This window comes from Lissotriton vulgaris, chromosome 2_1 (assembly GCF_964263255.1).
Source record: "Lissotriton vulgaris chromosome 2_1, aLisVul1.2, whole genome shotgun sequence".
Taxonomy (NCBI): domain Eukaryota; kingdom Metazoa; phylum Chordata; class Amphibia; order Caudata; family Salamandridae; genus Lissotriton; species Lissotriton vulgaris.
Window position 1 is genome coordinate 578,161,245 of NC_141687.1, and position 25,647 is coordinate 578,186,891.

Sequence of the window (25,647 nt, forward strand, 5' to 3'; positions counted from 1 at the left end):
TTCCATCTGGATACAGACACTTTTCTTCCTAGGTTAGTCTTGATTTCCTTGCGTGAGACCAATCTGTGCTAAATGTAATGAGAGGTTTAGATTTCTACAGTGACCTTACCCGAGCTCTCATGTTCTAACTTCATCTGGCCACTTGCAGAGATAGCCAGATGTCTGCTGATACTACTAGAAGCAGTATCACTGCAATGTGCAATCTCCTCATGGGAGCAATCATTTCTTTATTTGTTGTGGGTTGATGTTCTGGATATAGCAAAACATTTCTTACAGGAAAAACATGTCCTGTGATGTTTTTGGCTTTTTCCAGATCTGCTTTGAGGGTTTCTTTTTGAAACGTCTCAATAGTTAGATGTGTGCTGATTTATAAAAAAAATATATGCATTCGAGGCATATGAGCTGTAGATCATATGCTTTAGCATAGATCTCCATCTGGTGTTGGGTCCGGATGTTTGCACGTTGTTATGTTCGAAGAAGTTTTTGCAGTCACAAGGTAGGTGACTCCTTCTTTTTGTTGATAGTGCGCATGGGCACCAACTCCATGCCCAGATTGTTTTTGTCCGCCATCGGGTTTGATGTGTATTGCTGCGCTCTGGTTCATTATCGTTTGTTAACCCTTTCAACACGCTGCCCTCTACGGTATTGTCTTTCGATCGCAGTTTTCTGTTCAACGCGTATCGTGTACACTGTAAAAACCTTTGATCGGAAACTTCGAGTCGGGTCGTCAGGCCTACCCGTGCCGACCACGCCAGCAGTCGATGGAACGGACTCCATTCAAGCTCTGTACCGGGTGTCGTGCTAAGTTTCGATGCACGGACTTGCATGACGTCTTCAACCTATGCTTATTCCTGGAACATGACGAAAAATCCTGCAAAGAGAGTCGATCATTCCGATCGAAAAAAAACATCCGTGATCGTCGACCTCGAAGCCACGAGATGCAACGCGGCTCCGTACCTGACATCTTCAGCGAAGACCTAGAGCACCACTGTCCTGCTGAAGAAGGCGAAGAAGAAGAAGAAGAACTGGTCTCCGTGTCTGAAGCCGACTCCAACATGGAGGAAGACCTGAACGTCACTCCGGGTCAACGTACTGTGAGTACAGACCCCCATGTGCCTACTCAAACAAAAGATAAGGCTCCGGTATCACCCTCGCCCTCGGGCTCTGGTCAACGCCGAGTAAAAGTTTCAGCTGCCCCGCCCTCCAGCCCGGCTATGAAACATAAACACAAGCCTTTGGACTCGAGCCGACCCCATTTTGGTGCTGAACCAACACCTTCTGCACCGAAACATAAGGAGAAACATGTGCCACTTCCCACGCCATCGGCACCAAAGACACCTTCGACACTGAAAACCTCTGAGCCAAAACCCTCCAAAACAAAAGATTTGGAACCAAAATCGTCCAAGCCTAAAGCCTCTGAGCCGAAACGCTCCACACCTTAAAGCTCGGAGCCAACACCCTCCGCGCCGAAAAGTTCGGAGCGGAAACATGCCACTCCGAAAACTCCACAGCCTAAACCGGCTAAAACAAAGCATTCGGATTCGAAACACTCGGCACCCAAATCTTCGATGCCGAAATCCACTCCTAAAGGAAAAGATACTCCTTCCAAGGAACTTCCATCTGAAGACACACTTCTGGATCCAAAATAAAAAAGTCTTAGTGATGATCCAGAAACTGGACATCTTCTGGCTTCTCTTCCTATAAAACTGAAGTTAGACCTCTCAAAAGATGCCCCTATACCCCTAAGGAAAATAGAGATATGGATACTAACCCTCCTCCCCCTTGCATACTTCCCTCTCCTCCTCCTATTCCCAATTTACATATTACACCATCAAATTCACCACCTCCAATCTCACCTGACCCACAGGATGACGATTTTGGGGATGGGGATGACGATCATGATACCCCACAAGACCCGACATACCACATGACACTGATCCCTGGGAAGATTATAATAAGGATCCAGATCAACCTAATCACCCTGACCTGTATCCCTCCAGACCCTCCCCACCTGATGACAAAATTGGCTTTGCACAACTTATCAACAGGGCTGTCCAATATCACGGGGTGGAGCCACATACAGACTCTAGAAGAGGATTTCCTTGTAGAAACATTCACACACTCACAAAGGCCTACTAACACTTTGCCCATGCTGAAGGGCATGTTAAAACATACCGACGAGGTATTCAAAGACCCAATTAGAGCCAGGATACTGACACCTATAGTTGATAAAAAAAATACAAGCCCGCTCCTACAGAACCTGCATACATAAAAGGTCAGTTGCCTTTAGACTCTCTTGTATCTAACGCCCGCAAGAGAGCTAACTCTCAAACTACAGGCGATACCCCTCCTCCTGATAAGGAGTTTAAACTTATTGATGCCTCTGGCAAGAGAGTAGCTTCACAGGCTGCTAATTATTGGCGTATTGCCAATGCTCAGGCCCAGCTAGAACGCTACGAAAGGGCCCACTATGATAATTTGGAAAAACTCATGCAACATTTGCCAGAGGAGTATAAAACTAAAGCTAACAACCTCATTCAGAAAGGGAAGCTCATCACTAACGCTTCCATAAAATGCGCCCTAGATGCAGCGGACACAGCTTCTTGTGCTATCAACACAAGCATACTGTTACGAAGACACGCTTGGCTTCGAATCTCTGGATTCAAGCAGGAGGTACAATCCTCCATACTTAATCAGCCCTTTGATAAAGAGCATCTTTTCAGGCCAACAGTAGATACTTCATTAGAAAAAATGAAGAAAGACACCGAAACTGCAAAATCCATAACATAACCTCCCACAGAGGACTTATTCTATCCAGACCCTACACAGAAGACTCTGGTAAAGATCCAAAAACTGGTCAACTAACTCTTAGTTCTAAAAAACGACCATTGGACAAGCCTGCACCGTCTCCTCATCCAAATAGAAAAAAGGACATTGCAACCTCTCCTTTAAGGATACCTTCTCCTCCTCCTCCTCCTCCTTCACCACCTCCTCCCCTACACCTTCTCCTACTCCGTTAGCAGACGATGATAACAGGGATGACACTTATGATGACACAGGGGGTGGTGCAGATAGTGAGCCACCAGATCCTTCTAGTCCTCCGGGCTCACCTGACCCTTGGGATGATTATAGCACCCCAGATGTCCCTAACGTCCCACACGACGACATATATCCCTCCCGGTCTTCCCCAACAGAAGACACTATGAGATTTATTCAACTAGTACATAGGGCTGCCCAATACCATGTGGTTGACCTACATACTGACCCGGTAGAATAAGACTTCCTTCTGGATACCTTTGACAACCCACAAAGGTCCACTTCGGTTTTACCCATTCTTAAAGGTGTTATTAAGCACAGGCCAGAAGTCTTTAAAGATCCAGTTAGGGCTTGAATCATCAACCCCCAAATTGAGAAAAAATATAAGGCTGCCCCTTCAGATATAGCGTACATTAAAGGGCCTGCACCATTAGACTCCATTGTAGTCTCTAATGCATGCAAAAGAGCAAAATCACAAACATCAGGCGAGGTTCCCCCACCAGATAAAGAGTCAAAACTCCTTGACGCATCGGGTAAAAGAACAGCGTCACAGGCAGCAAACATTTGGCGTATTGCCAATACTCAAGCATTACTGGCAAGATACGACAGAGCACATTATGATGAGTTAGAATCAATGCAGCTCCTTCCAGATAAATACAAACACAGGGCACATGAGCTTATACAAGACGGTAAAAACATCATGAATACCTCTATTCGTTGTGCACTAGATGCAGCAGATACTGCTTCAAGGGCTATTAATACCAATGTCCTGTTGCGTAGACATGCTTGGTTAAGCATTTCAGGTTTCAAACCTGAAGTACAAAGTGCCATTATCAACTAATGCTTTGATGAGCAACACTTATTTGCGCCTAAAGTGGACGTATCTGTTGAAAAAATTTAAAAAGATACCGACACAGCTAAATCTATGGGAGACTTGCAGTTGCAAGCTCCCAGACACTCCTTTTCGCCGCTCATCTTACAGATGCATCACCAGGGGATACTCCTCAGACAGTCTCTCTACTTCTTACAAAGCCCCTACACAATCCACCTACAGTAGGGGCTATCAAAGAGGTGGTTACAGAGGTAACAACAATAAGGGCAGAGGCAAAACCAACAACTCCTGCTCTGCCTCCGCCCCTGCCCAATGACTTCCCTCCCCTTCCCCCAACACATTCCACTTCAGTTACTGTCTCAAACTAACATCTACCCCCCCAAACATACTACCCAAACAGCGTCCAATGTGACAAGAACAGTTGATACTACTCAGGCAAGAGGTAACATCCCTCCTACAAAAAAATGCAATAGAACCAGTTCCATTGCATCAGCAAAACAGAGGAGTTTACTCCTTGTACTTTCTAATTCCAAAAAAGGAGGGATCTCTAAGGCCCATTCTCGATCTCAGACCACTGAACCTGTACATACAATCCGACCACTTCCATATGGTCACACTCCAGCAGGTTCTTCCTCTCCTTTTACAAAACGACTTCCTTGCCACTATAGATCTCAAGGATGCATATTTCCACATTCCCATTCACACAGCTCACAGAAAGTACCTCAGATTTGTACTAGATGGTCAGCACTATCAATTCAAAGTACTCACATTCAGGGTCACAACAGCACTAAGACTATTTATCAAGTGCCTTGCAGTAGTGGCAGCGCACTTAAGAAGACCGCACATTCTCCTTTCCCATATCTCGACGACTGGCTCATAAAAGCCAGCTCATACAGTCAGTGTGTACAACACACTCACACCACCATCCAATTACTCCACGACTTGGGGTTCACAGTAAACCACACCAAGTCCCACTGTAGTGTAGTTCTTATATTCCCAATAGGCTCTGCGCATTGGAATAATATATCCTATAGATGTGACTTAGGACTTATGTCTACTAAGTCTCTATCGAATATATTAAACTTAACTGTGAGTGCCAGCTAGCTCAGAGGTCACTAGAAACTTTCTCGAATTCACAAGAAGGGATTAGTTTCTGACAACCGCATAAACATGACAACTTTGTTTCCCCAAGATAAAACTGATCTTCAGAGTAGTGGAAACAATAGATAGATATTTTACCTAGTCAATAATAATGCGTACAGCAAGAAGAGTATTATTAAATAATACTGTAAAAGCATGGTATGATTTCTAAGCCATAAAATACATACATGAATAAATAAAGATTAAAAGTACTCAACTGGTGTTCTAAAATACACCTACCCCGATGTACCTAAGTCTAATACGAGGGAAGAAGCAAGTGTGGTGTAGCATAAGTTTAATATTCTTTTGCCAAGAATCTAACCAAGATTTCTCTTAGGGTCTAATCAGCTCCGTACCTTGGTTTAAAATGAAGGAGGTCTGGTATCTCTCTGTCTCAGGGCTCGATTTCCCAACATCCCGCAAGGGGAGATTGGAAACACTGGAGCTGGATTTCTCGGCAAGAGAAAAGACAGCGTCTCTCTCAGTGCGTCTGCTGGAGGGTCAGTTTCCTTCGGCACTTGCTGTAGCGAGCTGCGTCGGGCAAGTAGATAATCGAACTGCTCCAAACCACTGTATGTTTGCTATAGCAAGTGTGGGCATATTTATACCTTGAAGGTGCTGAGTTTGACATAAAGGTGGACATAATAACGTCATCAAAGAGTCTCATTTCTTTGAAAACTCCATGAGTTCTTGGACAAATCAATATTCAAGCAAGGGGAAGTCCCTAACTGCTGAAGCCGAGTTTTCCAAGAAATCGTTGTGGCTTTTTCGGAACTGGTGGAAGTATCCATGCCTGTATTTGGACTGCATGGGCTATGTCTAAATATGGTTATGATTTCTATGCCTATATAAGGACAAGGTGATTTATACCTATATAAGGGCATGAATCGGGTAAATTACACTAGGATCCTAAAAGGCTATACAACACCACCTGCAACTGTCCCACATACTACAATATCTAGGTGCCACAGTAAACACCTCCACAGCGCTAGCTTATCCCTCTCCTGCCAGGATAACAAATATGCAAGCTCTTCTACTCCTGCCAGGATAACAAATATGCAAGCTCTTCTAACCAAATTCCAACAAGAACAGTCTCTTCCAGCTCGAGTGTTCATGCAACTCATAGGAATGACGGCCTCTTGCATATTCCTAGTGCCTTATGCAAGACTACAGATGCGTCCTCTTCAAGAGTACCTAGCACGACAATGGATCCAGGCTCAGGGTCAATTAACTGACCTAGTGTTGGTAGACGGTCGAACGCACCGCTCTCTGCAACGGTGGAACACCAAAAGCCTTTCTAAAGGGTGACCATTCCTATAACCAGTTCCTCAAATAGTCATGACAGGGGACGCATCGCTCTCCGGCTGGGGAGCCCACCTCCTGCAGCACACCATGCAAGGAAGGTGGACACCGCAACAAAAGTTACTTCACATCAACCACCTGGAGTTACTAGCCATTTTTCTAGCCCTAAAAGCATTCCAGAAGCACATATCGGGCAAAGCTGTCTTAGTCCGCACAGACAATATGACGGCCATGTACTACATAAACAAACAAGGAAGGAAAAACTCTCTGCAACTCTCTCAGTAAGCGCAACAGATAAGGAGATGGGCTATACCTCAGAACATCTTCCTTTTAGCCCAACATGTTCCAGGGGTACAAAACACCATGGCTGATCTATTAAGCTTTCAGACACAACAGATCCACGAGTGGGAACTTCATCCACAAGTTCTTCAACCGTTCTTTCAGATGTGGGGACAACCTCAGATAGACCCACGAAAAACGCCAAATGCCCAAGCTTCGCCGCCAGGTATCCACACCCGCTGTCCAAAGGCAATGCGATATGGATGAACTGGTCCGGCAAATTTGCGTACACTTTTCCACCTCTCCAACTGCTTCCATTAGTGGTGTGCAAACTTCAGCAACATTCCCTCACTTTCATTCTAGTTGCTCCAACTTAGGCCAGACAACCGTGGTACACCACACTGCTGCTTCTTTCTGTGGTACAGCACCAAAAGTTATACCTGTGTCCACGTCTCTTAACACAGAACCATGGAGAGATCAGACACCCGGACCCAGCTCAGCCCAACCTTGCGATCTGACTCCTGAGGTCCTAGAGTTCGGTTATCTTAACCTTCCTCCTGACTGTATGAACGTCATTAAAGAAGCTAGACGTCCCACCACTAGGGCATGTTATGCAGCCAAGTGGCAGCGTTTTGTAATATACTGCCATAACAACGACATCAATTCTCTAGATGTGTCTATTCAACACATCATAGGATACCTATTACACCTCCAAAGATGTAACTTAGCGTACACATCTATTAGACTGCATCTTGCTGCCATTGCAGCATACTTACAAAATAGACAACATCTATCACTCTTTAGAGTACCTGCCATAAAGGCTTTTATGGAGTGCCTCAAAAGAATAATTCCTCCCAGAGCACCACCTTCACCTGTGTGGAATTTAAACATTGTTCTCAAACGGTTAATGGGACCTCCATGTGAACCTTTACATAAATGTGAGTTGCAATTCTTAACCTGGAAAGTTGCTTTCCTAGTAGCTATTACTTCTCTAAGAAGAGTTAGTGAGCTACAAGCATTAGCCATTCCAGAACCTTTTCTGCAAATGCATCATAATAAGGTTGTTCTCCGTACCAATCCTAAATTCCTTCCAAAAGTCATTTCACCATTCCATCTCAATCAATCTGTAGAGCTGCCAGTATTCTTTTCGCAGCCACAGACAGTCGCAGAAAGAGCTCTTCATAATTTAGATGTCAAAAGAGCATTGCTTTACTACATTGAAAGAACACAATCCTTTGGTAAAAGTAAACAACTTTTTGTGTCTCACCACCACACAAAGGCAACCCCATATCAAAATCGGGGATAGCTAGGTGGATTGTCAAATGTATACAAATTTGCTACCACAAAGCTAAACGTACATTATCTATTCCTCCTAAAGCACACTCTACTAGAAAGATAGGGGCTTCAATGGCATTTTTAGGGAAAATTCCCCAAGATGACATCTGCAAAGCAGCCACATGGTCTACACCGCACACATTCACAAAACACTGTTGTGTAGATGTGCTAACCAAACAACAAGCTACTGTGGACCAGGCTGTTCTCAAAAAACTGTTTCAAACTACTGCAACAGATACGGGTGGTCGCCGCTAAGAGTGGGTACTGCTATACAATCTATGCACAATGTGTAATCTGCAGCTCATATGCCTGGAACGGAAAATGCTACTAACCAGTATGCATCTGCTCTTGGCATGTAGAGCTGCAGAGTTACACACGCCCACCCGGCTACCTTTACTGTTCCAGTATTATCTTAATTAGATACAACTTACATGAGCATCCTTCCTGTTTCTTACAAAACTCCATCATTTCCCTGCTGGCGAAAAACAATCTAAGGATGGAGCCGATGCCCATGTGCACTATTGTCCAAAGGAGGAGTCCCCTATCCCGTGACTTCCAAAGACTTTTCAGGACAAAAACAACTGCAAACATCCGGGCCCAACAATAGGTGGCGATCTGTGCACAGTGTGTAACTCTGCAGCTCTACATGCAAAGAACAGATGAATACTGGTAAGTAGCATTTTCCTTTATTGTTACCGTGGGACTCCCACCATGACGATGGGGAAGATTCAAGCATGTGAATCTATAAAAGATATCAGTACTGGAGAACCACAGTGTACATACAGGTAAGTAACTTGTTTTTTATCAAAAATAGTTGAACTGGAATGACAATGATTAAGTACCATATATGTAGATAACTCACACTGAATTTACATTATTTTGATTTTGGATTGCCTGTTTTGGAATATATTGTGAAAATCGATAACAATGAATGGATCATTACTTCCATCAAATAATGCAATAGTAATGCTATATAGGAAGAAAGCAGTGAAATAGAATTTAATTTTTTATGTATTCATGATGTTACAGTCTTGAGAAAGCGAGGTAAATCACAAAACATATGTCGGCTGCTTATGGACGCTACAGTAAGGAGGGACTCTTTCTGTGAAACATTATCACAACTTGTTTGGATTATGAAAAATGATTGGAACTATTTGTCTGGTGAAGATTAACCCCTTCGCCACTGGGCTAATGCCCCCGCGGTGCTGGGGGAAGGGGGGCCGCGCGCAGCGCCACAGTGCTTGTGACGAGCTTGGCTCGTCACGCTGCACGGTGGTGCTGTGCTCATGACGAGCTGAGCTCGTCATGACCACACCAGTTTCCACAGAACGTTCAGCACAGCAGGGGAATTATCCCCGCGTGTGAGCGCCGTGGCGGTCATGACGAGCTCAGCTCGTCATGAGCACAGCGCCACCGTGCCTCATGACGAGCTCAGCTCGTCATGAGCACGCAAGGTATTAAATAATCAATGCATAGGCTCACCTTTGTTTGGGGCATCTTTATATTCTATAAAGCTATATTTGTTATACCCCAAACTTCAATTAAATGTATGAAATTAACGCATCACAAGGTTAACTGATGTAGAGCACGGGCCAATTGTATTTCAATCCCCTAAAAATAATAGTACTCTAAGTATATGTTCTATATTGGTAACAAGAGGTCTGCCTAAACGGTCTGTAGGTGAGACCTAAAACGGGGCAGTCATAGTTAATTTTGCATATGCCTCCCCAGACCACTATAGTCCTGCACGGTGCGGCTGCACATTGTTCTGAATTGCTTCCCAGTGGTCGATCAGAAGGCCTTGCCAAAGAGACCCATTTCTCTAAACTGGGCACCTGGCGCACTAGGTAACACACTGACATGTGCTTGCTATACGTGTAGTCCTTTTATAAAGTTCTTCATTAGTAAGCAAGGTTATTTAATGCTTTTTTATATTGAAGAACGACGACTGGTAAGTTTCTCCTTACTTTGCATTTCCTGCCAACAACCAGTAACCAACAGTTTTGTTTTCTTGTGTTTTTTCCTTCTGCTACTAGTACCCCCATCCTGTCCATTTGTCTGCTTAATGAGATCCAAACACCTACATCAGATCCCCAACTAGCATATTCACCAGCTCAGAAGATCCACTTGAAGCGGTCTTTGGACATATTTTGGGCACTCTGGCTGATTTCTTAATCTGTCAGCCGTTTGTGCTTCATTTTAAAACTAACAGTTTCTAGAGCCTTGACTATTTGCTTGTGAGCCTTGACTATTTGCTTGTAGACAGCTGTTGCCAATTTAATTGAGAAGTAGGCTGGCTTTCTTTTCTGGTTGACTGTCTCGTATTTATCTTGCAGGATCTGGCTTGGATGCTCACATTTTACGCTCGACTCTATTTCACCTACCAGCCCCTCCTGGGAGTAGGCGGACTCGTTGGCCTCTTCATGCTGGTGAGGTGAGTGCCCTCTACTAAATCGATTCTCCGTCTCTCACCTCATCGTCATCCTTCACACGCCTCGACAGCCACAATCTACCTGTACCTAAACCACTGCCAAAGACTACCCTGCCTCCACCGCAGTGTCCTTCTTCTATGTCATTGGTCACTGTAGCCACTTCTGTCGTGGTATTTTATTGATTTATTGCCCTACTGGTCTGGTTACAGGATACGGATAAGGCAATTGCTTGTTCTGTTGAGCATATTGTTTATTACAATCCATAAAAACAAGTTTGATCTTCATGGGCTCTGATAAGTAACTGGCTGGTGTGTTGCTTTTATAGACCTACTCCTGGAGAGCAGCTGTGCTGTGTGTTCTTAAGTGATTCCCTGAGAATAGCCTTTATGTGGGTTTCCTCAGTTGACTAATACATGGAGAGAAACTGACCTATCTACTTCTTACCGTGCAAATTCCTTTATGGAGAATGCCTGGTTTACATGTTTATTACTGGCCAGATTCTTAGAAAATAATTTGCGCTTTCTTACACAACTGAGTCTTGAAATGCAACTTGTTTATGTGTTGGCTTGCTTTGCTGGTGTAAGAGTAACAGATGCATTGACGTACTTGGGAGACTATCGAAAATGCAGTGGTTTTTACTTTCTCAATGAGCTGGTTCCTTTGGGAAACTGGTATTGAGTTTCATAGCGGGTGTAGCTCATTGTTACAGGTTTATGTTTTCATGCTGGCCAGATTATTGGGATAGTAACTCTCCAAGTGGCTGTAGTAAGAAGCCCATTCACCTACGCTGTGTCCTACTTAATGCTAGATCACTAGTAAAACATACAGAGGAAATCTATCAGGGGACTGGGATGTACTGTTCATAACGGAAACCTGGACCACCCCTGACTCAGAGTCAGATTCGGGCATAACAAGCCCGCTAAGGTTTAAAGCATTGCCTTAACCACACACCAACAAGAAGAGGGGGAGTAATTGGAGTCATTACATTGAAAAGTGAAAATTCTCTATACCTGAACTTGATGTGTTAGGTGGCCCTGAACTCCTGGGTTTTGCTTTGAAAACTGAGAAAGGAAGTGTTTTTTCGGGCATCCTGTGCTATAGCAATCTAGGTCTCCCAAATATATATCTTGATCCCCTGATAGAAGCCATCTCCAATACGGAGCGTGCTCACTCAAATCTTTTTCATTTGGGAGTACTTCAATCTATGTACAGAAGGGTACTTTTCAATTCCTTTTAAAGAATTGCAGGGTTCATGTGAAGCCTTGGGTCTCCATCAACTAGTGCATGATCCAACCAATAGGGCCGGGCACACTCTGGATCTTATATTTGCCCCCGACGGGCCCATATTTGTGAGGGATATTCTACCTTTGTACTTTACTGACCATGCCCTTATACCTTTCCTTATATTGTTGAAGAAATCTTGTCCTTTCACACTAGTCTCAGGATTAACAAGGAAAGGGAGTGCATGGTAAAAATTGAGTAGACCAACCACAAGATAACTCTTTCACTTTTCTAACACTCTTGACCCTAGGTAATACATTGTGGACAACTGCCTAGCATATGAGCAGGGGATTGTTGAAACTTTGGACAAAGTAATCCCCCCTCACTAATTTGAAATTGCGCCATAGACCATCTTCACCTTGGTATAACAAACCATTAAAAATGCTCACGTTGGCATGTAAGAAGCTTGAAAGGAAATGGCATAGTGGCTATTCCGAAGCAGATAAGAAATGTCTTGAGTGCACTAAGTGAATACAAAAAAGAGGTCAGTAAAGCCAATGCCGACTTTTATGGTAATAGCATTCTTGCAGCTAACAATGGGCAAAAAAGGTCTCTGAGATTCTTCGGGGACTAACAGACTGATTGTTTAAAGCAAGCTGTTACTTCTCTCCAGGAACTTTGCAATGATCTTTCTGATTTCTTTGACAAAAAGATCAGCAAGTGGGGCCGTGGCCAACCATCATGGCAGCGAGAACGTGACTCCATTCGGCTCCGCTCTAGGCCCCGGGAATCCCACACTATCGGCATATGAAATGCCTTGAAATTCACGGGCGCAGCTAATGTAAGTTGCGCTGATTATAGAAGACGCTGAGGCAACCCGAATCACCTCCGGGAAACCTTTCGAGCGGGCAAAGTTCCGGCGGCCCTTCTCCACCGCACAGAATCCAAGATGGCGGCAGCCACTGCAGAGCGCTAGATGGAGCACCATAGAGAGCGGCAACCATTTGGGTCTGCCGGAGAGACCGCATTCAACATGCAAGTCGGAGGTGTGGCATGGCCATCCGGGCCCTGTAGCAGCGCAGTGGCGAAACTGGAACGGCCGCCCCCAGTGCCATGAGGCATTAAGTAAGGAGACCCCGACCCCCAGGGGGAGATGCACGCAAGCGACAAGGCGAAGAACAGAGGAGCTCCCTGACCCTTGTGATCATTAACCCCTGGCCATGAAGAGGAATTGGAGGCTCTTGTCCTGCGGGCGTCAGACTATGCCTGACTTCAAGATGACGCCCGACGTGCACTGACAATGAGGAGTTCTGAGGGACTCACTTGGTAGATGTTATAGCCCCGTGGAAGAAAAGGAAATAGTCGCTGGGGGACATTCATAATGATGATCTGAGGCAGACAAGGTGGAGGGTGACACTGGGCCATCATTTCCTGCGGCTGCTTGGTCGGTGATCCCGCTGCACTTGCGGGGGCTGGGTCTGTTGCTGAGGGGGCCTACTGATCCTGCTGCACTCCGGCTATCACGAGTGTGGGCCCGGGGCCTCGCTGACCCGCCTGTGACTGCCGTTTTTTTCTGGATATTCGCCGCAGCCCGGAGGACCTTGTTCAGGGCTCACACCAACCTAGATTGGAGGTGGCCCCGTGCTGACCGAGACTCCCCAGACCTATGCCACCAATAAAATCACAAGCCAACATGGTTTTCAGCTGTTTTGCACCTGCCGAGGCTGGGCAGAAAAGGAGGGGGATCCGCAAGAGAAAGCAGGTATCGCGCTCACCCGAGAATATCGACTGCTGACACTAAAAGAGTTTAAAAAAAATATCTGAGCGAGGACATTGAAGCTGGAAATCAGTCCCTCTTAGGCACCCAGTTACGTGCCACCATGCTCAGGGGTGAGGACCTCGGGAGAACATAAGGGTGAGGGGTCTGGAAGAGGGCTGCAAAGGTCCAGACCTAGAGTCATTTATAGTGGGGCTCTGGGAGATGAGTGCCCAGATGTCCAGCTAGAGCAAGTGCACAGGGCGGGTCCAAGGCTCCTTGGAGAAAACAGGTGACCAAGAGACATTCTTGCGAAATTCAGCTCCTATAAGATCAAAGAAATGGTCCTACAGAAAGCTAGAAACAACAATAAGGCCACCTTCAAGGGTGCAATATGCTCCCTGTTCCATGATGGTGCCCAAGCCATCCGGCCCGCAGACTACAATTCCGTCCGATGATTAAGGCGCTGAGGGAATGCCAACTTAAATACAGGTGGACTTACACCTTTGGCCCATTTCGCTCCTCCTCTTCCCTGTGAAGATTCTGGAACGATGTGTGAGCACAAGATTATCTCAATATCTGGAATCTTACTGTCTCCTTGAGAATGAAAATTTGGTTATCGACCTGGGCATGGTACGGAATCAGCCTTACTTGTCACTCTGGACAGTCGTGATTATGTTTGCTTTGTCTACTGCCTTTGACATGGTTGGCCACAAAGTCCTTTTGTCTAGATTAGCCTCAATTGGAGTTGTAGGTACAGCGCTAAAGTGGATGGAGTTCTACCTGTCGGACAGGTGTCAGGCTGTTTCCTTATGCCCCTCCTGCTCTGAATTTAAAAATCTGCGACATGTAGTACCACAGGAGCCCTGTCCTGTTCAACATTTATATGAGGGAATTATTACCTTGATAAAGAAGCATGACATTAGGCTGGCCAACTATGCCAACAACACTCAGCTGATTTTGTTCTTTAATAGTAATCAAGAGGAGGCAGTAACGGCATTTCAGAAATTAATGTTGGATATCGACAGTTGGATGAATGCAAATTCATTTAAACTAAACAGGGACAAAACAGAATTTCTGTGCTGCTCGGCAAGTAAGATTTCCATGGCTCTCTCCTCTAATTTTTGACCGCTCTCATGTGGAAATTAACTGTTGATATCAGACACAGTCCGAAACTTGGGGGTCACTTTTGATGACAAGTTATCCTTGGATAACCATGTCACAAAAGTAGCAGGCACATGTTCTACGCAGTCTCAGGTAGGTGCACCCACTATTCCCTATTGAAGCAAAATCGCTTGTAGTGTGTAGCATCATACTTAGTAAATGTGCTACTTGGGACCCCCTATTGTCTGTTTGATAGAGTCCTAGTGGCAGTAGCCAAACTTGCCTCAAGCAAACCTCGCAGATCATTGGTATCATTGAAGGAATTGCACTGGCTTCCTCTGAAGCAGAGGATCTGCTTTAAAGCCATTTGCATTGTGTTCCAGGCATTGCAGGGCACTGGCCCGGTGCACCTACAAATAAGACTAAAAGGGCATACCCCGGAGAGACATCTTCTCTCTGGCACTGCAGGTTTAGTCTGTATTAATACGTTTTGGAAGGCAATGCAAGGGATCAGGCCTTTTCAGTCAAAGCGGCCCAACTATGGAAGAAGCTGCTGCCACCCCTTAGATCTGCAACAGATTTGCTGCAATTCGGGAAAGCTTGGAAGACCAGGCTTTTCCCCAAATAATTCTTGCGCCTGTTCTTCCCTGATTGTTATATGTTTAGCAGTTTGCACCTGCTCAGATGTTTTAGCGCCAGGATGCAAGTTTGGTGACAGTTGCGCTTTATAAATGCTATAAATATAAATAAACAGTAACTGGTGTGAATGCTTCAACGTTGGCTGGGTTCGATAACGTAGACTACATACATTGTTTTTCCTCATTGGACAGATTCATTGAGAGCAACTGGTTTGTCTGGGTGACACAGATGAATCACATTCCGATGAACATCGACTATGACCAGAACAAGGACTGGGTCTCCACTCAGGTGAGATTTCGGCAAGGGGAAGGGTTGGAAGTGTATCCTGTTATTTAATGGAAAAACGAGACACGAGGTAGTTGAGAAAACAAAACTCTGTGAATAGCGAGCTCATCAGACGGAACCAGAGAACCCTGTAAAATGTAAACGAGGAAGGAATAAATTGGCTGGACAAGGAGCTCTATGAAGAGGGAGGTTGGATAAACGTGCTTATCATATGAAAGTCCATGGGGGTGAAAGTTGTGACGAGGAGGGTGATATAGTTTGGTGGGAAGATTCTGTGGTTTTACTCTAACAGTCTCCCTCTTGATCCTAGCTCCAGGCTACCTGCAACGTTCATCAGTCACTCTTCAATGACTGGTTCAGCGGACACCTCAACTTCCAGATTGAGCACCAGTGAGTATGGAAATCCATCTATCCCTTCCCTTTTCTTCATTTTTCACTACATTCCCTCTCCATTATATTTAATGTGCTTAGCATACGCCTTGGTTCTACGCATGCAGAGAGGGCTCTGCAGCATAACTTGCACACTTTCAACTACAAAAACTTGGTTTAAACCCTGAAATGATTAAGGTAAGGTGTGATAAGACTTCCCTTTACCTGTAACGTCACAGAAAAAGAGCTGCAATGAGACCAATCCTCACCATAGTGTCAGACAAATGGGGCACATCTCCTTGAAGGCTGAAGGTGTGCACCCCCCCCTCACCAGCTGCATTCTTAATGCGAGATGTACATACAGAATGCTCTCAAACTAATTTCTCTTTATGCTTGTAGGTAAACGAGCTCCATGGTATGTAACATCTATGGGCCAGATGTATCAAGATTACATTTTGCGAGTCTATAATAGCGAATTTTTGCCGATTCGCTATTATAGACTCGCAAAATACAATGTATGTAGGTTATTGCAAACATTTTGCGATTCCTACATATTCCTTAACAGCAAATCGCAAATTACGATTCGCTATTGAGGAATGCCTTCACATTTATTCATATGGGCCCATAGGAATGAATGGGAAGATATTCACAATTTGCGAGTACCAAATAGGTACTCGCAAATTGCAAATACATTTTGAAGGGTGATAGGAGGGCCAAAAGGCCACCCTGATGAACCCCCAAACAGGTAAGTGTGCACATGTGGTGCACATACATGCCCTAATGGCATGTATGTGCACCACATGGCACTTGGAAAAATGCAGAAAATTGCATTTTTCTAGGAATTTGCAAATTACCACCAACTAGAAGTTGGTGGTAAGTTGCAATTCCTTAATGGCAATTCACGAATTGCATTTATGGAATCACAAATTGCAATTCCCTAACTGCATTAGCAATTTATAATTGTGATTACCCATATTGCGAATTAAAAGTGTTTGATACATTGCAAAATGCATTTTTGCGATCTCAAAAAGCGTTGATACATCTCGCCCGAAGTTCTCTTTTTAAATGGTGAAAGCCTGGCTCATCTTTACAGACAGAGCTTTGCCAGTCAGGGCGTAATTGGTGCCCGAAGCTCTGCTCATAAGCTGAGGCTGGCTCCGTTAATCGTCAGCACATCTCATACCAAGGCTGGTAGCCTTTAGTCTACTGCCAGACACTCCCTGTCCCTTTTTCTTGCTCTTGCAGGGTCCTTCTTTTGTCTCCTTGTGACGGTTTTGCATTCTTTCTCTTCCTCCGTCTTTCCGATCTCTGTCTTTTGTCTCTTGCACTCAGGAAATATCTGATGCATAAACATAGGTGCCAAAGTTTAAAATAAGTCTGGTGCCCCCCAGCGGCAACCACAAGCTCAAATTAAGCACTGGTTGCCAGCTCGAGTTATACTTTTGTCTGCGTGGAATACTAAATTCCAGTGGAGAATTGATAGATTCACAACAGGTTGGTACGAAAAGCCTAATTACCAAGATGATAAAATGAGCAAAAGCTGACAAAGAAACACATTTTTGCCCCAGTATTGGAACCTTCATAGATTCCATTGCTTTGTATCCTTCCCCGTCGTCAGCCTGGGAACCTCGGTAAATAGAAAATACCATAGCAGTATGTACAAAAGCTAAATTAAGGCCTAGGCCTCATCTCATGTTGTAGCCTTTCTGCCTCTTTTTGTAAAAGAGACCAAAATTTAGCAACAACCAATCAGATTAGCCTCACCCCAAATACCCTCCTGAGAGAGCCTCAGATTTTCTACCGCACGTTGTGCTAAGGGAGTCTTAACTGAGCTCTGCTCAGTTTTCTCTTCAACTTTGGATTTCTACACCCTTTTCTCTACAGGATGTCTGAAAAGAAAACTTTATTCAAAGCCTGTGCTACTTGCTCAAAGAAGAGGCTATATGTCGAAGATAAGCATAAAGATAGCATTTATTGCTTATACCCAGATCACAAGGCCACTGAGTGCAAGATCTGCAGGACCTTCTCGACCAAAACTCTGAGAGACTGAGAAGGAAGGCTTCTGACTTGGCTACAGAAAATGAAGTCTCGAAAGGAGGTTCTGTCTAGTGATAGTGAAGATTCTTCCTCAGCAACATCTTCGAGGTGGTCTACAAAAAGGGATAGGTCTTCCCCTTCTACTTCAGCCGGACCTCCTGCTAAGGCCTCTCAAAGGACCTTAGATGCCCTTCGATGGGGATATGCTGTTTGGATGCTTTACAAGACATTAAAAAAGATACTGAAATGGCGAAATCCCCAAAAATCTCACCATCTAAAGGAGAAAGAGGGACTTATTCCTGAGGTGTCATCTGGAAAAAAAGCAAGCCAAGGCCTTTCTGTTGCCTCTTCCCAGTCGGAAAAAGAAAAGATCTTTAAGAAACCTTCAAGTACACCTCAGGTGGCGAAAGGAGAATAGAAAATTCGTCCGTCGACGACAATCTCCTCTTGTATGTCGACGAGGTTGTCAAAGACTCAATTGGTTTTGATTTCTGCTCCGTCAATGGACCCGTCGTTGAGAGCTTCGCGGATGACTTCGTCGGCGATACATCCTACGTGAGTGATGTCACTGACCATGTCATGAGTGATGTAATATGTGACGTCATCAGCAGTGCATTGCAGGCGCGCAAGTTATAGTGAGTCCAACTAACTATAACGTGGGAATTTCAATGGTTTTATGTCAGTAAAATTTCCAGCTAACTATAACTGGTGTGAAACCTATGATTTTTTTCAGTGAATTTGATAGGTTTTTTAAATGCTAATTCCGAACTATAACTGGTGTGAAACCTATGGTTTTTTCAGTGAATATATATATATATATGTGAGCAAGGGCGGATGCCCGAAACGCGTCAGATTTTGTTGGACTAGACTTTAATAAACCCTGTGCCTTCATTTACGTTTTGGATTCGTGTGGTCTTTCTGGGTCGATGAAATGCGGAGCCCTGAAATACTGCTGTTGCTATATATATATATATATATATATATATATATGTATAGATACAGTTATGCTGTGATGTTGTAATACACTTGTAACAAAATGTGCACTACTGGCTTACTGCTAGCTACTCTGATACAAAGCATGGGAATCTATGAAAGTTCCAAAACAAGTTACTTACCTGTAACTTTGGTTCCCCAGTATTGGTAACTTTCATAGATTCCCATGCTCCCACCCTCCTCCCCTGGGAAAGCTCAGCCTTCAGCAAAACGTGTTACTGTTACACAACAGCTACGAAAATATGAGGCTCTCTCAGGAGGGTTCTATGGGGTGAGCCTAATCCGATTGGTTGATGCAAAATGTTGGTCTCTTTTACAAAAAGAGGCAGATAGGCTACAAAATGAGATGAGGCCTATGCCTTACTTTCTCTTTTGTACATACTGCTCTGGTATTTTCTATTTACCAAGGCTCCCTTGCTGACGACGGGAATGATACAAAGCATGGGAATCAATGAAAGTTACCAATACTGGGGAACCAAAGTTACAGTAAGTAACTTATTTTCTTCTTAAGGTAAACACTTAAAAGCATGAGCTGACACAAAGCCGATGAAAGGATATGGCTGTCTTTGCGAACAGGACAATTTAACAACAAAATAACTCTAGTCTGTTCAATCTAGTGGGAAGCAAGTAAGTCGTTAGGTGGCACGGGCATCAGATTTTATAGCATAAACAGGGAATTCCAAGCCCACAGCTTGCTTCAAAAAATTTTGTCAGCCTGATTTGGAATGATCAATTAATGTTCATTCCTAATATTTTCAGTTTTTTGGCCACAGCAGATCCATACTCCTGTGTTTGCATCAACTATTTTTAGGACCCTGTTTCTGTAACCGTCATCTTTGCCAGTTCTCTCCGATCTAGAACCTTAAAACATTTTCTCAATGTGTTTAACACACGTTTGTCTTTTTGAAACCTCTTAAACAGCCTGTTGCTGGTTTTTTTTTTAACAGAAGCAGACAGTATAATAGGCCATACCGTCCCATAAAATCTGAAAACTCTGAACTGGTCTTGAAACAATGTTTATTATATAAAACCAAACCAGTGCTGGAAAGTAGGGGGCGGGGCTCATGCCGGTTCCTAGGTCTGGCTGCTATTTATGGGCCTAATCGGGGATCAAGCCAACCTAAGGAAATATGCTGAATTTGTTTGTAGTGTCATTTTCCTACTGCAGTACACAATCCAGCAGCACTTGCACGTTGTCGGCATTCCATTCAGTGCAACAACCTGCAGGTGGTGAGGAGCTTTATTCTTTTCGCTTCAAGCTGGGCCCAACAAAACGAAGACCTGATTCAAAGAACCATCAGCCCTTCTTTTGTTCAAGTTCCATCTTGGCTGGGAGCTCTCTGGAGTCTCACCCCTGAATGCCTATACATTAGAAGAAAGCAAAGCCACATAGCTTATCACTTCCCAAGTACTTTAGAGAAACTATGACTTGGAGGCAGGGTTAGGACTTTGTTCAACCCCCATGTAAGAGATGTGCATTTCCTGTAAGAAAACAAGATTTATGTTTTATGGGTAATTACACCAATAACTATTTAAACGGCACCTACTAATTTTCATCCATATGTTGGGTGTTTTCCCATCACACACAGAAACACAATCATACAAGTGTGTATATCCGTGTACAAGAAATTGTACTTACAACAGTGAGGGTTATAAGGTGTAGGAATCACATATCATGTGTGGACATATGTTATGAGTGAATGGTCAGGAGAAACACAGTCAATCAATCATTTGTAAAGAGCACTACATACCCGCGAGGGTCTCAAGGCGCTGGGTGGGGGGGGGGTCGCTACTGATCGAACAGCCAGGTCTTGAGTATCCTCCTGAACGTCAGCAGGTTTTGGGTCTGTCGTAGGCTCAGTGGGAGGGTGTTCCATGTGTTGGCGGCGAGGTGGGAGAAGGATTTCCCACCGGTGGTTGTTCTTCAGATGCGTGGGATGGTGGAGAGTGAGAGGTCGGTGGAGCATAGCTGGCGGTTGGGGATGTCGAAGGAAAGCCGTCTGTTGAGGTAGGCTGGGACGGTCTTGCGGAGTGCCTTGTATGCGTGGGTGAGGAGCTTGAAGGATATCCTCTTTTCTCAGGTGGTTCAGAAAAGGGGGTGGTGATGAACAGAGTGTCTGAATTAAGCAGACCACTCTTACCCAGTCCAAAGATCAGGGCTTGATCCATCACCGTTTTTTAGCTCACTGCACCATCCCAGCTCAGAACTTGGCTATATGCAAATTAGTCTGACCCTGGTTTCTCAGGTGGGGCATGATGTGGCCGTGCAGTGGTACGCCGAGGATCAGTCTTGCCGAGGCATTTTTGATGCGTTGTAGTCGTTTGATGAGCTTGGTCGGGGCTCCCGCGTAGGGGGCGTTTCCGTAGGTCAGGATATAAAACGTAATGCAGTGATTGGGGTTGTCTGTACTAAAAAGACTTATTCATTCCAAGAGAAGCCCTTCATTTCCAACTTAGAATAACAGCATATTAAGAAAAATAGGATCTAAACCCTTGACTTGCAGTTTGCATGCAGCTCCTTGATGCCGGTAAAAAGATCACTGTGTTATATTAGAAGGACAGGCAACTTATGAACTGGAAGAAACACAATTATTGAAGTGTCTAAATCAATAGCCGACTTACCGGTCTACAAAAAAAACAGAGAATGCGATCTGCACGTTATACAATTTGTTCTCAGCAGATCCTTTAACACTGTATCAATCGAATGAGATTTGTAAAGCGCTGGCTATCACCCGCAAGGGAATCCAGGCACTAAGGGTTTCTGCTGCTGGGTGGAATCAGTCTAACAGTAATGTCTTCAGATCCTTTCGGAATACCTGCAGGGATGGGAAGGTTGGGAGGTGGAGGGGGAAGGCTGTACCAGGTCTTTGTGGCCAGGTATGAGAAACAGAGTCTGATGCTCTTGCTTCGGCGGATACGGGGTTTGGGCGAAGGAGAAGGAGAAGGAGGTGGAGTGCAGGTGTCTGGAGGGCTGGTGGAAGTTCAAACGGTGATTAATGTAGGCTAGTCCCTGATTTTGCAGGGCCTTGTGGGTGAGAATCTTGAATTGCACAGCATCTGGATGGGAATCCATTGGAGTTTCCTGAGTTGTGGGGTGATGTAGGCCTGTCTGCAGAGATAGAGGACAAGTCTGGCGGCTGAGTTCTCTTATGGTCTGTAGTCTCTTTAGTTGGTGCGAGATGATTCCTACATAGTTTGTGTTGCCTTAGTCCAGGCGGCTGGGGATGAAGGCCTTGGTGACTGTGCGTCTGGTGCTGACTGAAGACTTTCCGAAGCATGTGAAGAGTGAGGAAGCAGGCTGAGTATACTCTGTTGATCTGGTTTTTCATGGTGAGTTGGCTATCCAGTATGATGTTGAAGTTCTCAGCATATTTTGGGGGTGAGGGTCCCAGTTGTGCAGGCCACTAGGTGTTGTTCAGCGGGGATGCGTCACTACTGAAGAGAAGTACCCCTGTTTTGTTTGGTGTTAAGTTTGAGGCAGTTGTTTTACATCCAGTAGGTGACGCTGGTCATGCACAGGTGGAAGTTGGCTTTGGTGGAAGAGTGGTCTGCGGATAAAGATAGAGGATAAGCCTGGTGTTCTCTGTTGACCAGCAGGGTCATTTAGGTGTTAACTGGGTAGGGCTGAAAAAGAACCCTTGGGGGAGGCCGCAGAGGATGTCCCTGGGGTCTCAAGTGTAGTGTGATAGTGGAACCCAGATTGGGATGGATCCAGAGGGTCATCATTCTCTAGGTAGTTTGTGAGTTGCCAGTTAATAGATTTTTCCAGGACTTTGGAAGTTGGTGATCTAGGCAATGACATGTTAAACAGCCTCTTTGCGGTTGGAGGTGGTATCTGGAAGGGAGGCGCTGAGGGTGTTGGTTCATTGGTTTTCGGGTATGTTGCTCCAGCTCCTGTTGGTGGTGCTTGGATGATTTGTGTAGGTGAGGAGGGCTGCTGTAATGGTGAAGTGGGCGACTGAGTCGTCCGGCCTGGTGAGTTTGGTGACATTGCTGTACCCGACTCTGTTGCTGGTTGTAAAGATGGGGTCGAGCGTGTGCCTGGCGATATGACTGGGGTCTGTAACTAGTTGGGAGAGGCCGAGGTTGTTCATGGTCTCGAGAAGGTTGGCTGTGTTGGTGTTGTTGAAATCGTCGAGGTGAAAGTTGAGGTCTTGGAGAAAGATGAAGTTCTCTGAGGTGATGGCCAGTGGGGGAATGAAGTCAGGAAAGGGCTCATAGAAGGAGGGATGTGATCCTGGAGGACTGTAGTTGAGGGTGCCTCTAATGCTTGTCTTGCCGTCTGTGTTGAGTTGGAAGTTGAGGTGATCCATGATAGTGTTAATGCCATCAGTGGCAGCTGTGCAGTGGAGGGATTCTTTCTGGATGATGACGATTCCACCTCCGGGTTTGTTGATGCGGTCCTAGAGAATTATCTTGTGTTCGTTGGATGTGGCGATGTCTGGTTGAGCTAAGTCTCAGTGAGGAAGATGACATTGTGGTGATGGAGTCCCAGATCTCAATGGCGTGTTCGTGAACGATCGGGTGTTGATCAGGAGGCAGTGGAGTCATCCCGTCTCAGTGGTGGCGGGCGGGGACCTGTGAGCGGCAGTTCTGCCGTTGAGCAAGGGGATCCTGGTTGAAGTTGTTGCGGGGTCAGGGCTATCACTCGGCGCTGGTGTAGCTGTGGGTGAGCAGAGAGCAAGGGTCTCTGGCGCTGGGCATAGTCCAGGTGTGGATGGACGCAGATTTACTGTGACATTCGTCCTTGTTAAATAAATTTGTATGTTGACTGTCAGACTTGGCTTTTCAAGCTCCGCCCCTCATGACTCCACCCACTTTTCTCTGCCACACATAGATCCCCCAGTTTATGGGTTCCCAGGGTACTTTTTTCTCCCAATTTCAGCAGTGTACAGATCTTTATAAATGTATACATAAAACACCCAAATGTAAGCATGTCCTCTGTACCTGGGTGTAGTACAAAACAGAGTGCTGTGTTAAAGCCGGCTTCTGGTTTATCCTGCTCATGTTACCTGAATAGTCTCGGATATTCTATAAGCAGCAGTGACATGTTCTGTGAAAAGAAAGCTCTAGTAATTCTTACAAAGGTTTTCACATCCAAATTGAAGGTGATTCCTCAAAAAGAGGAATGGGGGACTGATTGTCACAGACTGAATGTATCTAACTGTCCTACCTAGAGTCCACCATAGCTCACATGCTAGATCTGAACAGTCTCAATCTCCGGCCCTAGCTTTCGCCTGCTACACTCATTTGTGATCCAGCACCTCCAAACTTCCCCTTCTCCCCTATCTTGCATCAGCCACAGAGCTCTTTCGGTATCACAGATATCTCCACCCACAGCCCTACTCGACCGTAAGCATAGGAAGTGGGAGTGCGGTGGAGGGTGGGTGTTGCAGCCCCCCCCAAAATAACTGTGCTGGATTTCAGAAGGTGAATGGCCAATAAAGATGCCTATATTTTGATTGTATTGTTTTACATGTGCTGTGTGTTCAAAGACAGAGGTCAAATATCAGGCTTCGTCTTCTGTCAAATTGCTGCTTATACTCCTAACATGGAGATTGGTGTACTTGTCTTTTCCCAACAGCAAACAAAAGTTAGAGGATTTTGTAAAGTGAGCTATGTCACAGCCTTGCTGAGTTACAGGGAATGTGAAAGTTAAGTCTGTAGAATGTCATTTTTTTCCAACACACAACAACATTTAAATAACTATAAATGAACCACACAAAATATTCAATTTATAGCAACAGTCAGGAAAGCACAAAGGAAGCAATTGTTTTTGTAATTCTGTAGTATGATGCAAACATGGATAATAATTTAATAAGATCAAAACAAATCAAGGCACTTTTCTTGGTGATGCGCAAACCCAATTTCCACACATTATTGTTGGCGTGCTATATAGTTAAACCAGTAAAACTGCATGTTTCTGCCAATTTTGTGGCCATTTTAATTATAGGTTTGCCATCCATAAATTACACTTTGCTACCATGTCACACTTTAGTAATATATGTACAACAGCGTGATGCAAAATGCAGCGGCAGCTACAAAAAACACCCAATCTTACCAATCTTCTGCTGAATTGGAGTGGCTCACCTGCTATACTTGTTTTTAGTGTGACGCTTGAATTGTTCACAATCCCTCTGACTTCACGGACTAACTCTGAGGGTAGCACCACCACTGTGAATATTGTTCGAGCACCACTGTACTCCCCTCACCCCGTCCCGTCAGTCACAGGTCACAGATATTGTGTGAAGAAAAGTCTGCGCACTCCCTATTCACCAATATCTGAATCCTAGAGCCTCATTTATGAGGCCTTGCATCAGTTTTGCGCTTCTGATGCGTCACAAAAGTGACGCATCGGCAGCGTAAAACATGCCTCCTATTGCGCACTATTTACAAAGTGACGCATCTAAGCAGATACGTCACTTTGTAAACCCCTGCGCTACATTATACCTGTGTCAGGTATAATGTGTGCAAGGGGGGAGTTCCCCCGCAAAAAGCCTCGTAGAAGTGACGCAGTGAAATCTGAGATTTCACTGCGTCACTTCTAGGACGCCGTTGCGTCAAAATCTTGCACCTGCCTCACAGCAGGCGTAAGACTGACGCAGGCCCTTTCACATGGGGCTTGCCCCATGTGAAAGGACGCATTGCTGGAGTTGCGTCACTTTTGTGACACACTCCAGCAATGCGTCACTTTTGCGCCTACAGATACGTCAGAAATACTGACGTATCTGTAACTCCTTGCGACATGATGCGTCATATTATAATATATGACGCATCAATCATGTCGCAAGGAGTGCGCACTGAGAAGTGACGCATCGCTGCTTTCACGCAGCGATGCGTCATTTCTCATAAATGAGGCCCCAAATGTCTAAATCAGTTTAACAAAG

The 25,647-nt window shown here is 44.9% G+C and overlaps 1 protein-coding gene across 4 annotated transcripts in view; it reads left to right on the plus strand.

Moving 5' to 3' along the window:
- Nucleotides 1-25,647, plus strand: part of FADS1 (fatty acid desaturase 1) — a 449,638-nt gene that overhangs the window by 377,646 nt on the left and 46,345 nt on the right. For all 4 annotated transcript variants that reach the window (XM_086955585.1, XM_086955582.1, XM_086955583.1 and 1 more), the window contains 3 exons: nt 10,261-10,358; nt 15,268-15,364; nt 15,672-15,751. In XM_086955585.1, coding sequence (XP_086811711.1) covers nt 10,261-10,358; nt 15,268-15,364; nt 15,672-15,751 — 275 coding nt within the window. The remainder of the gene's footprint in view (nt 1-10,260; nt 10,359-15,267; nt 15,365-15,671; nt 15,752-25,647) is intronic.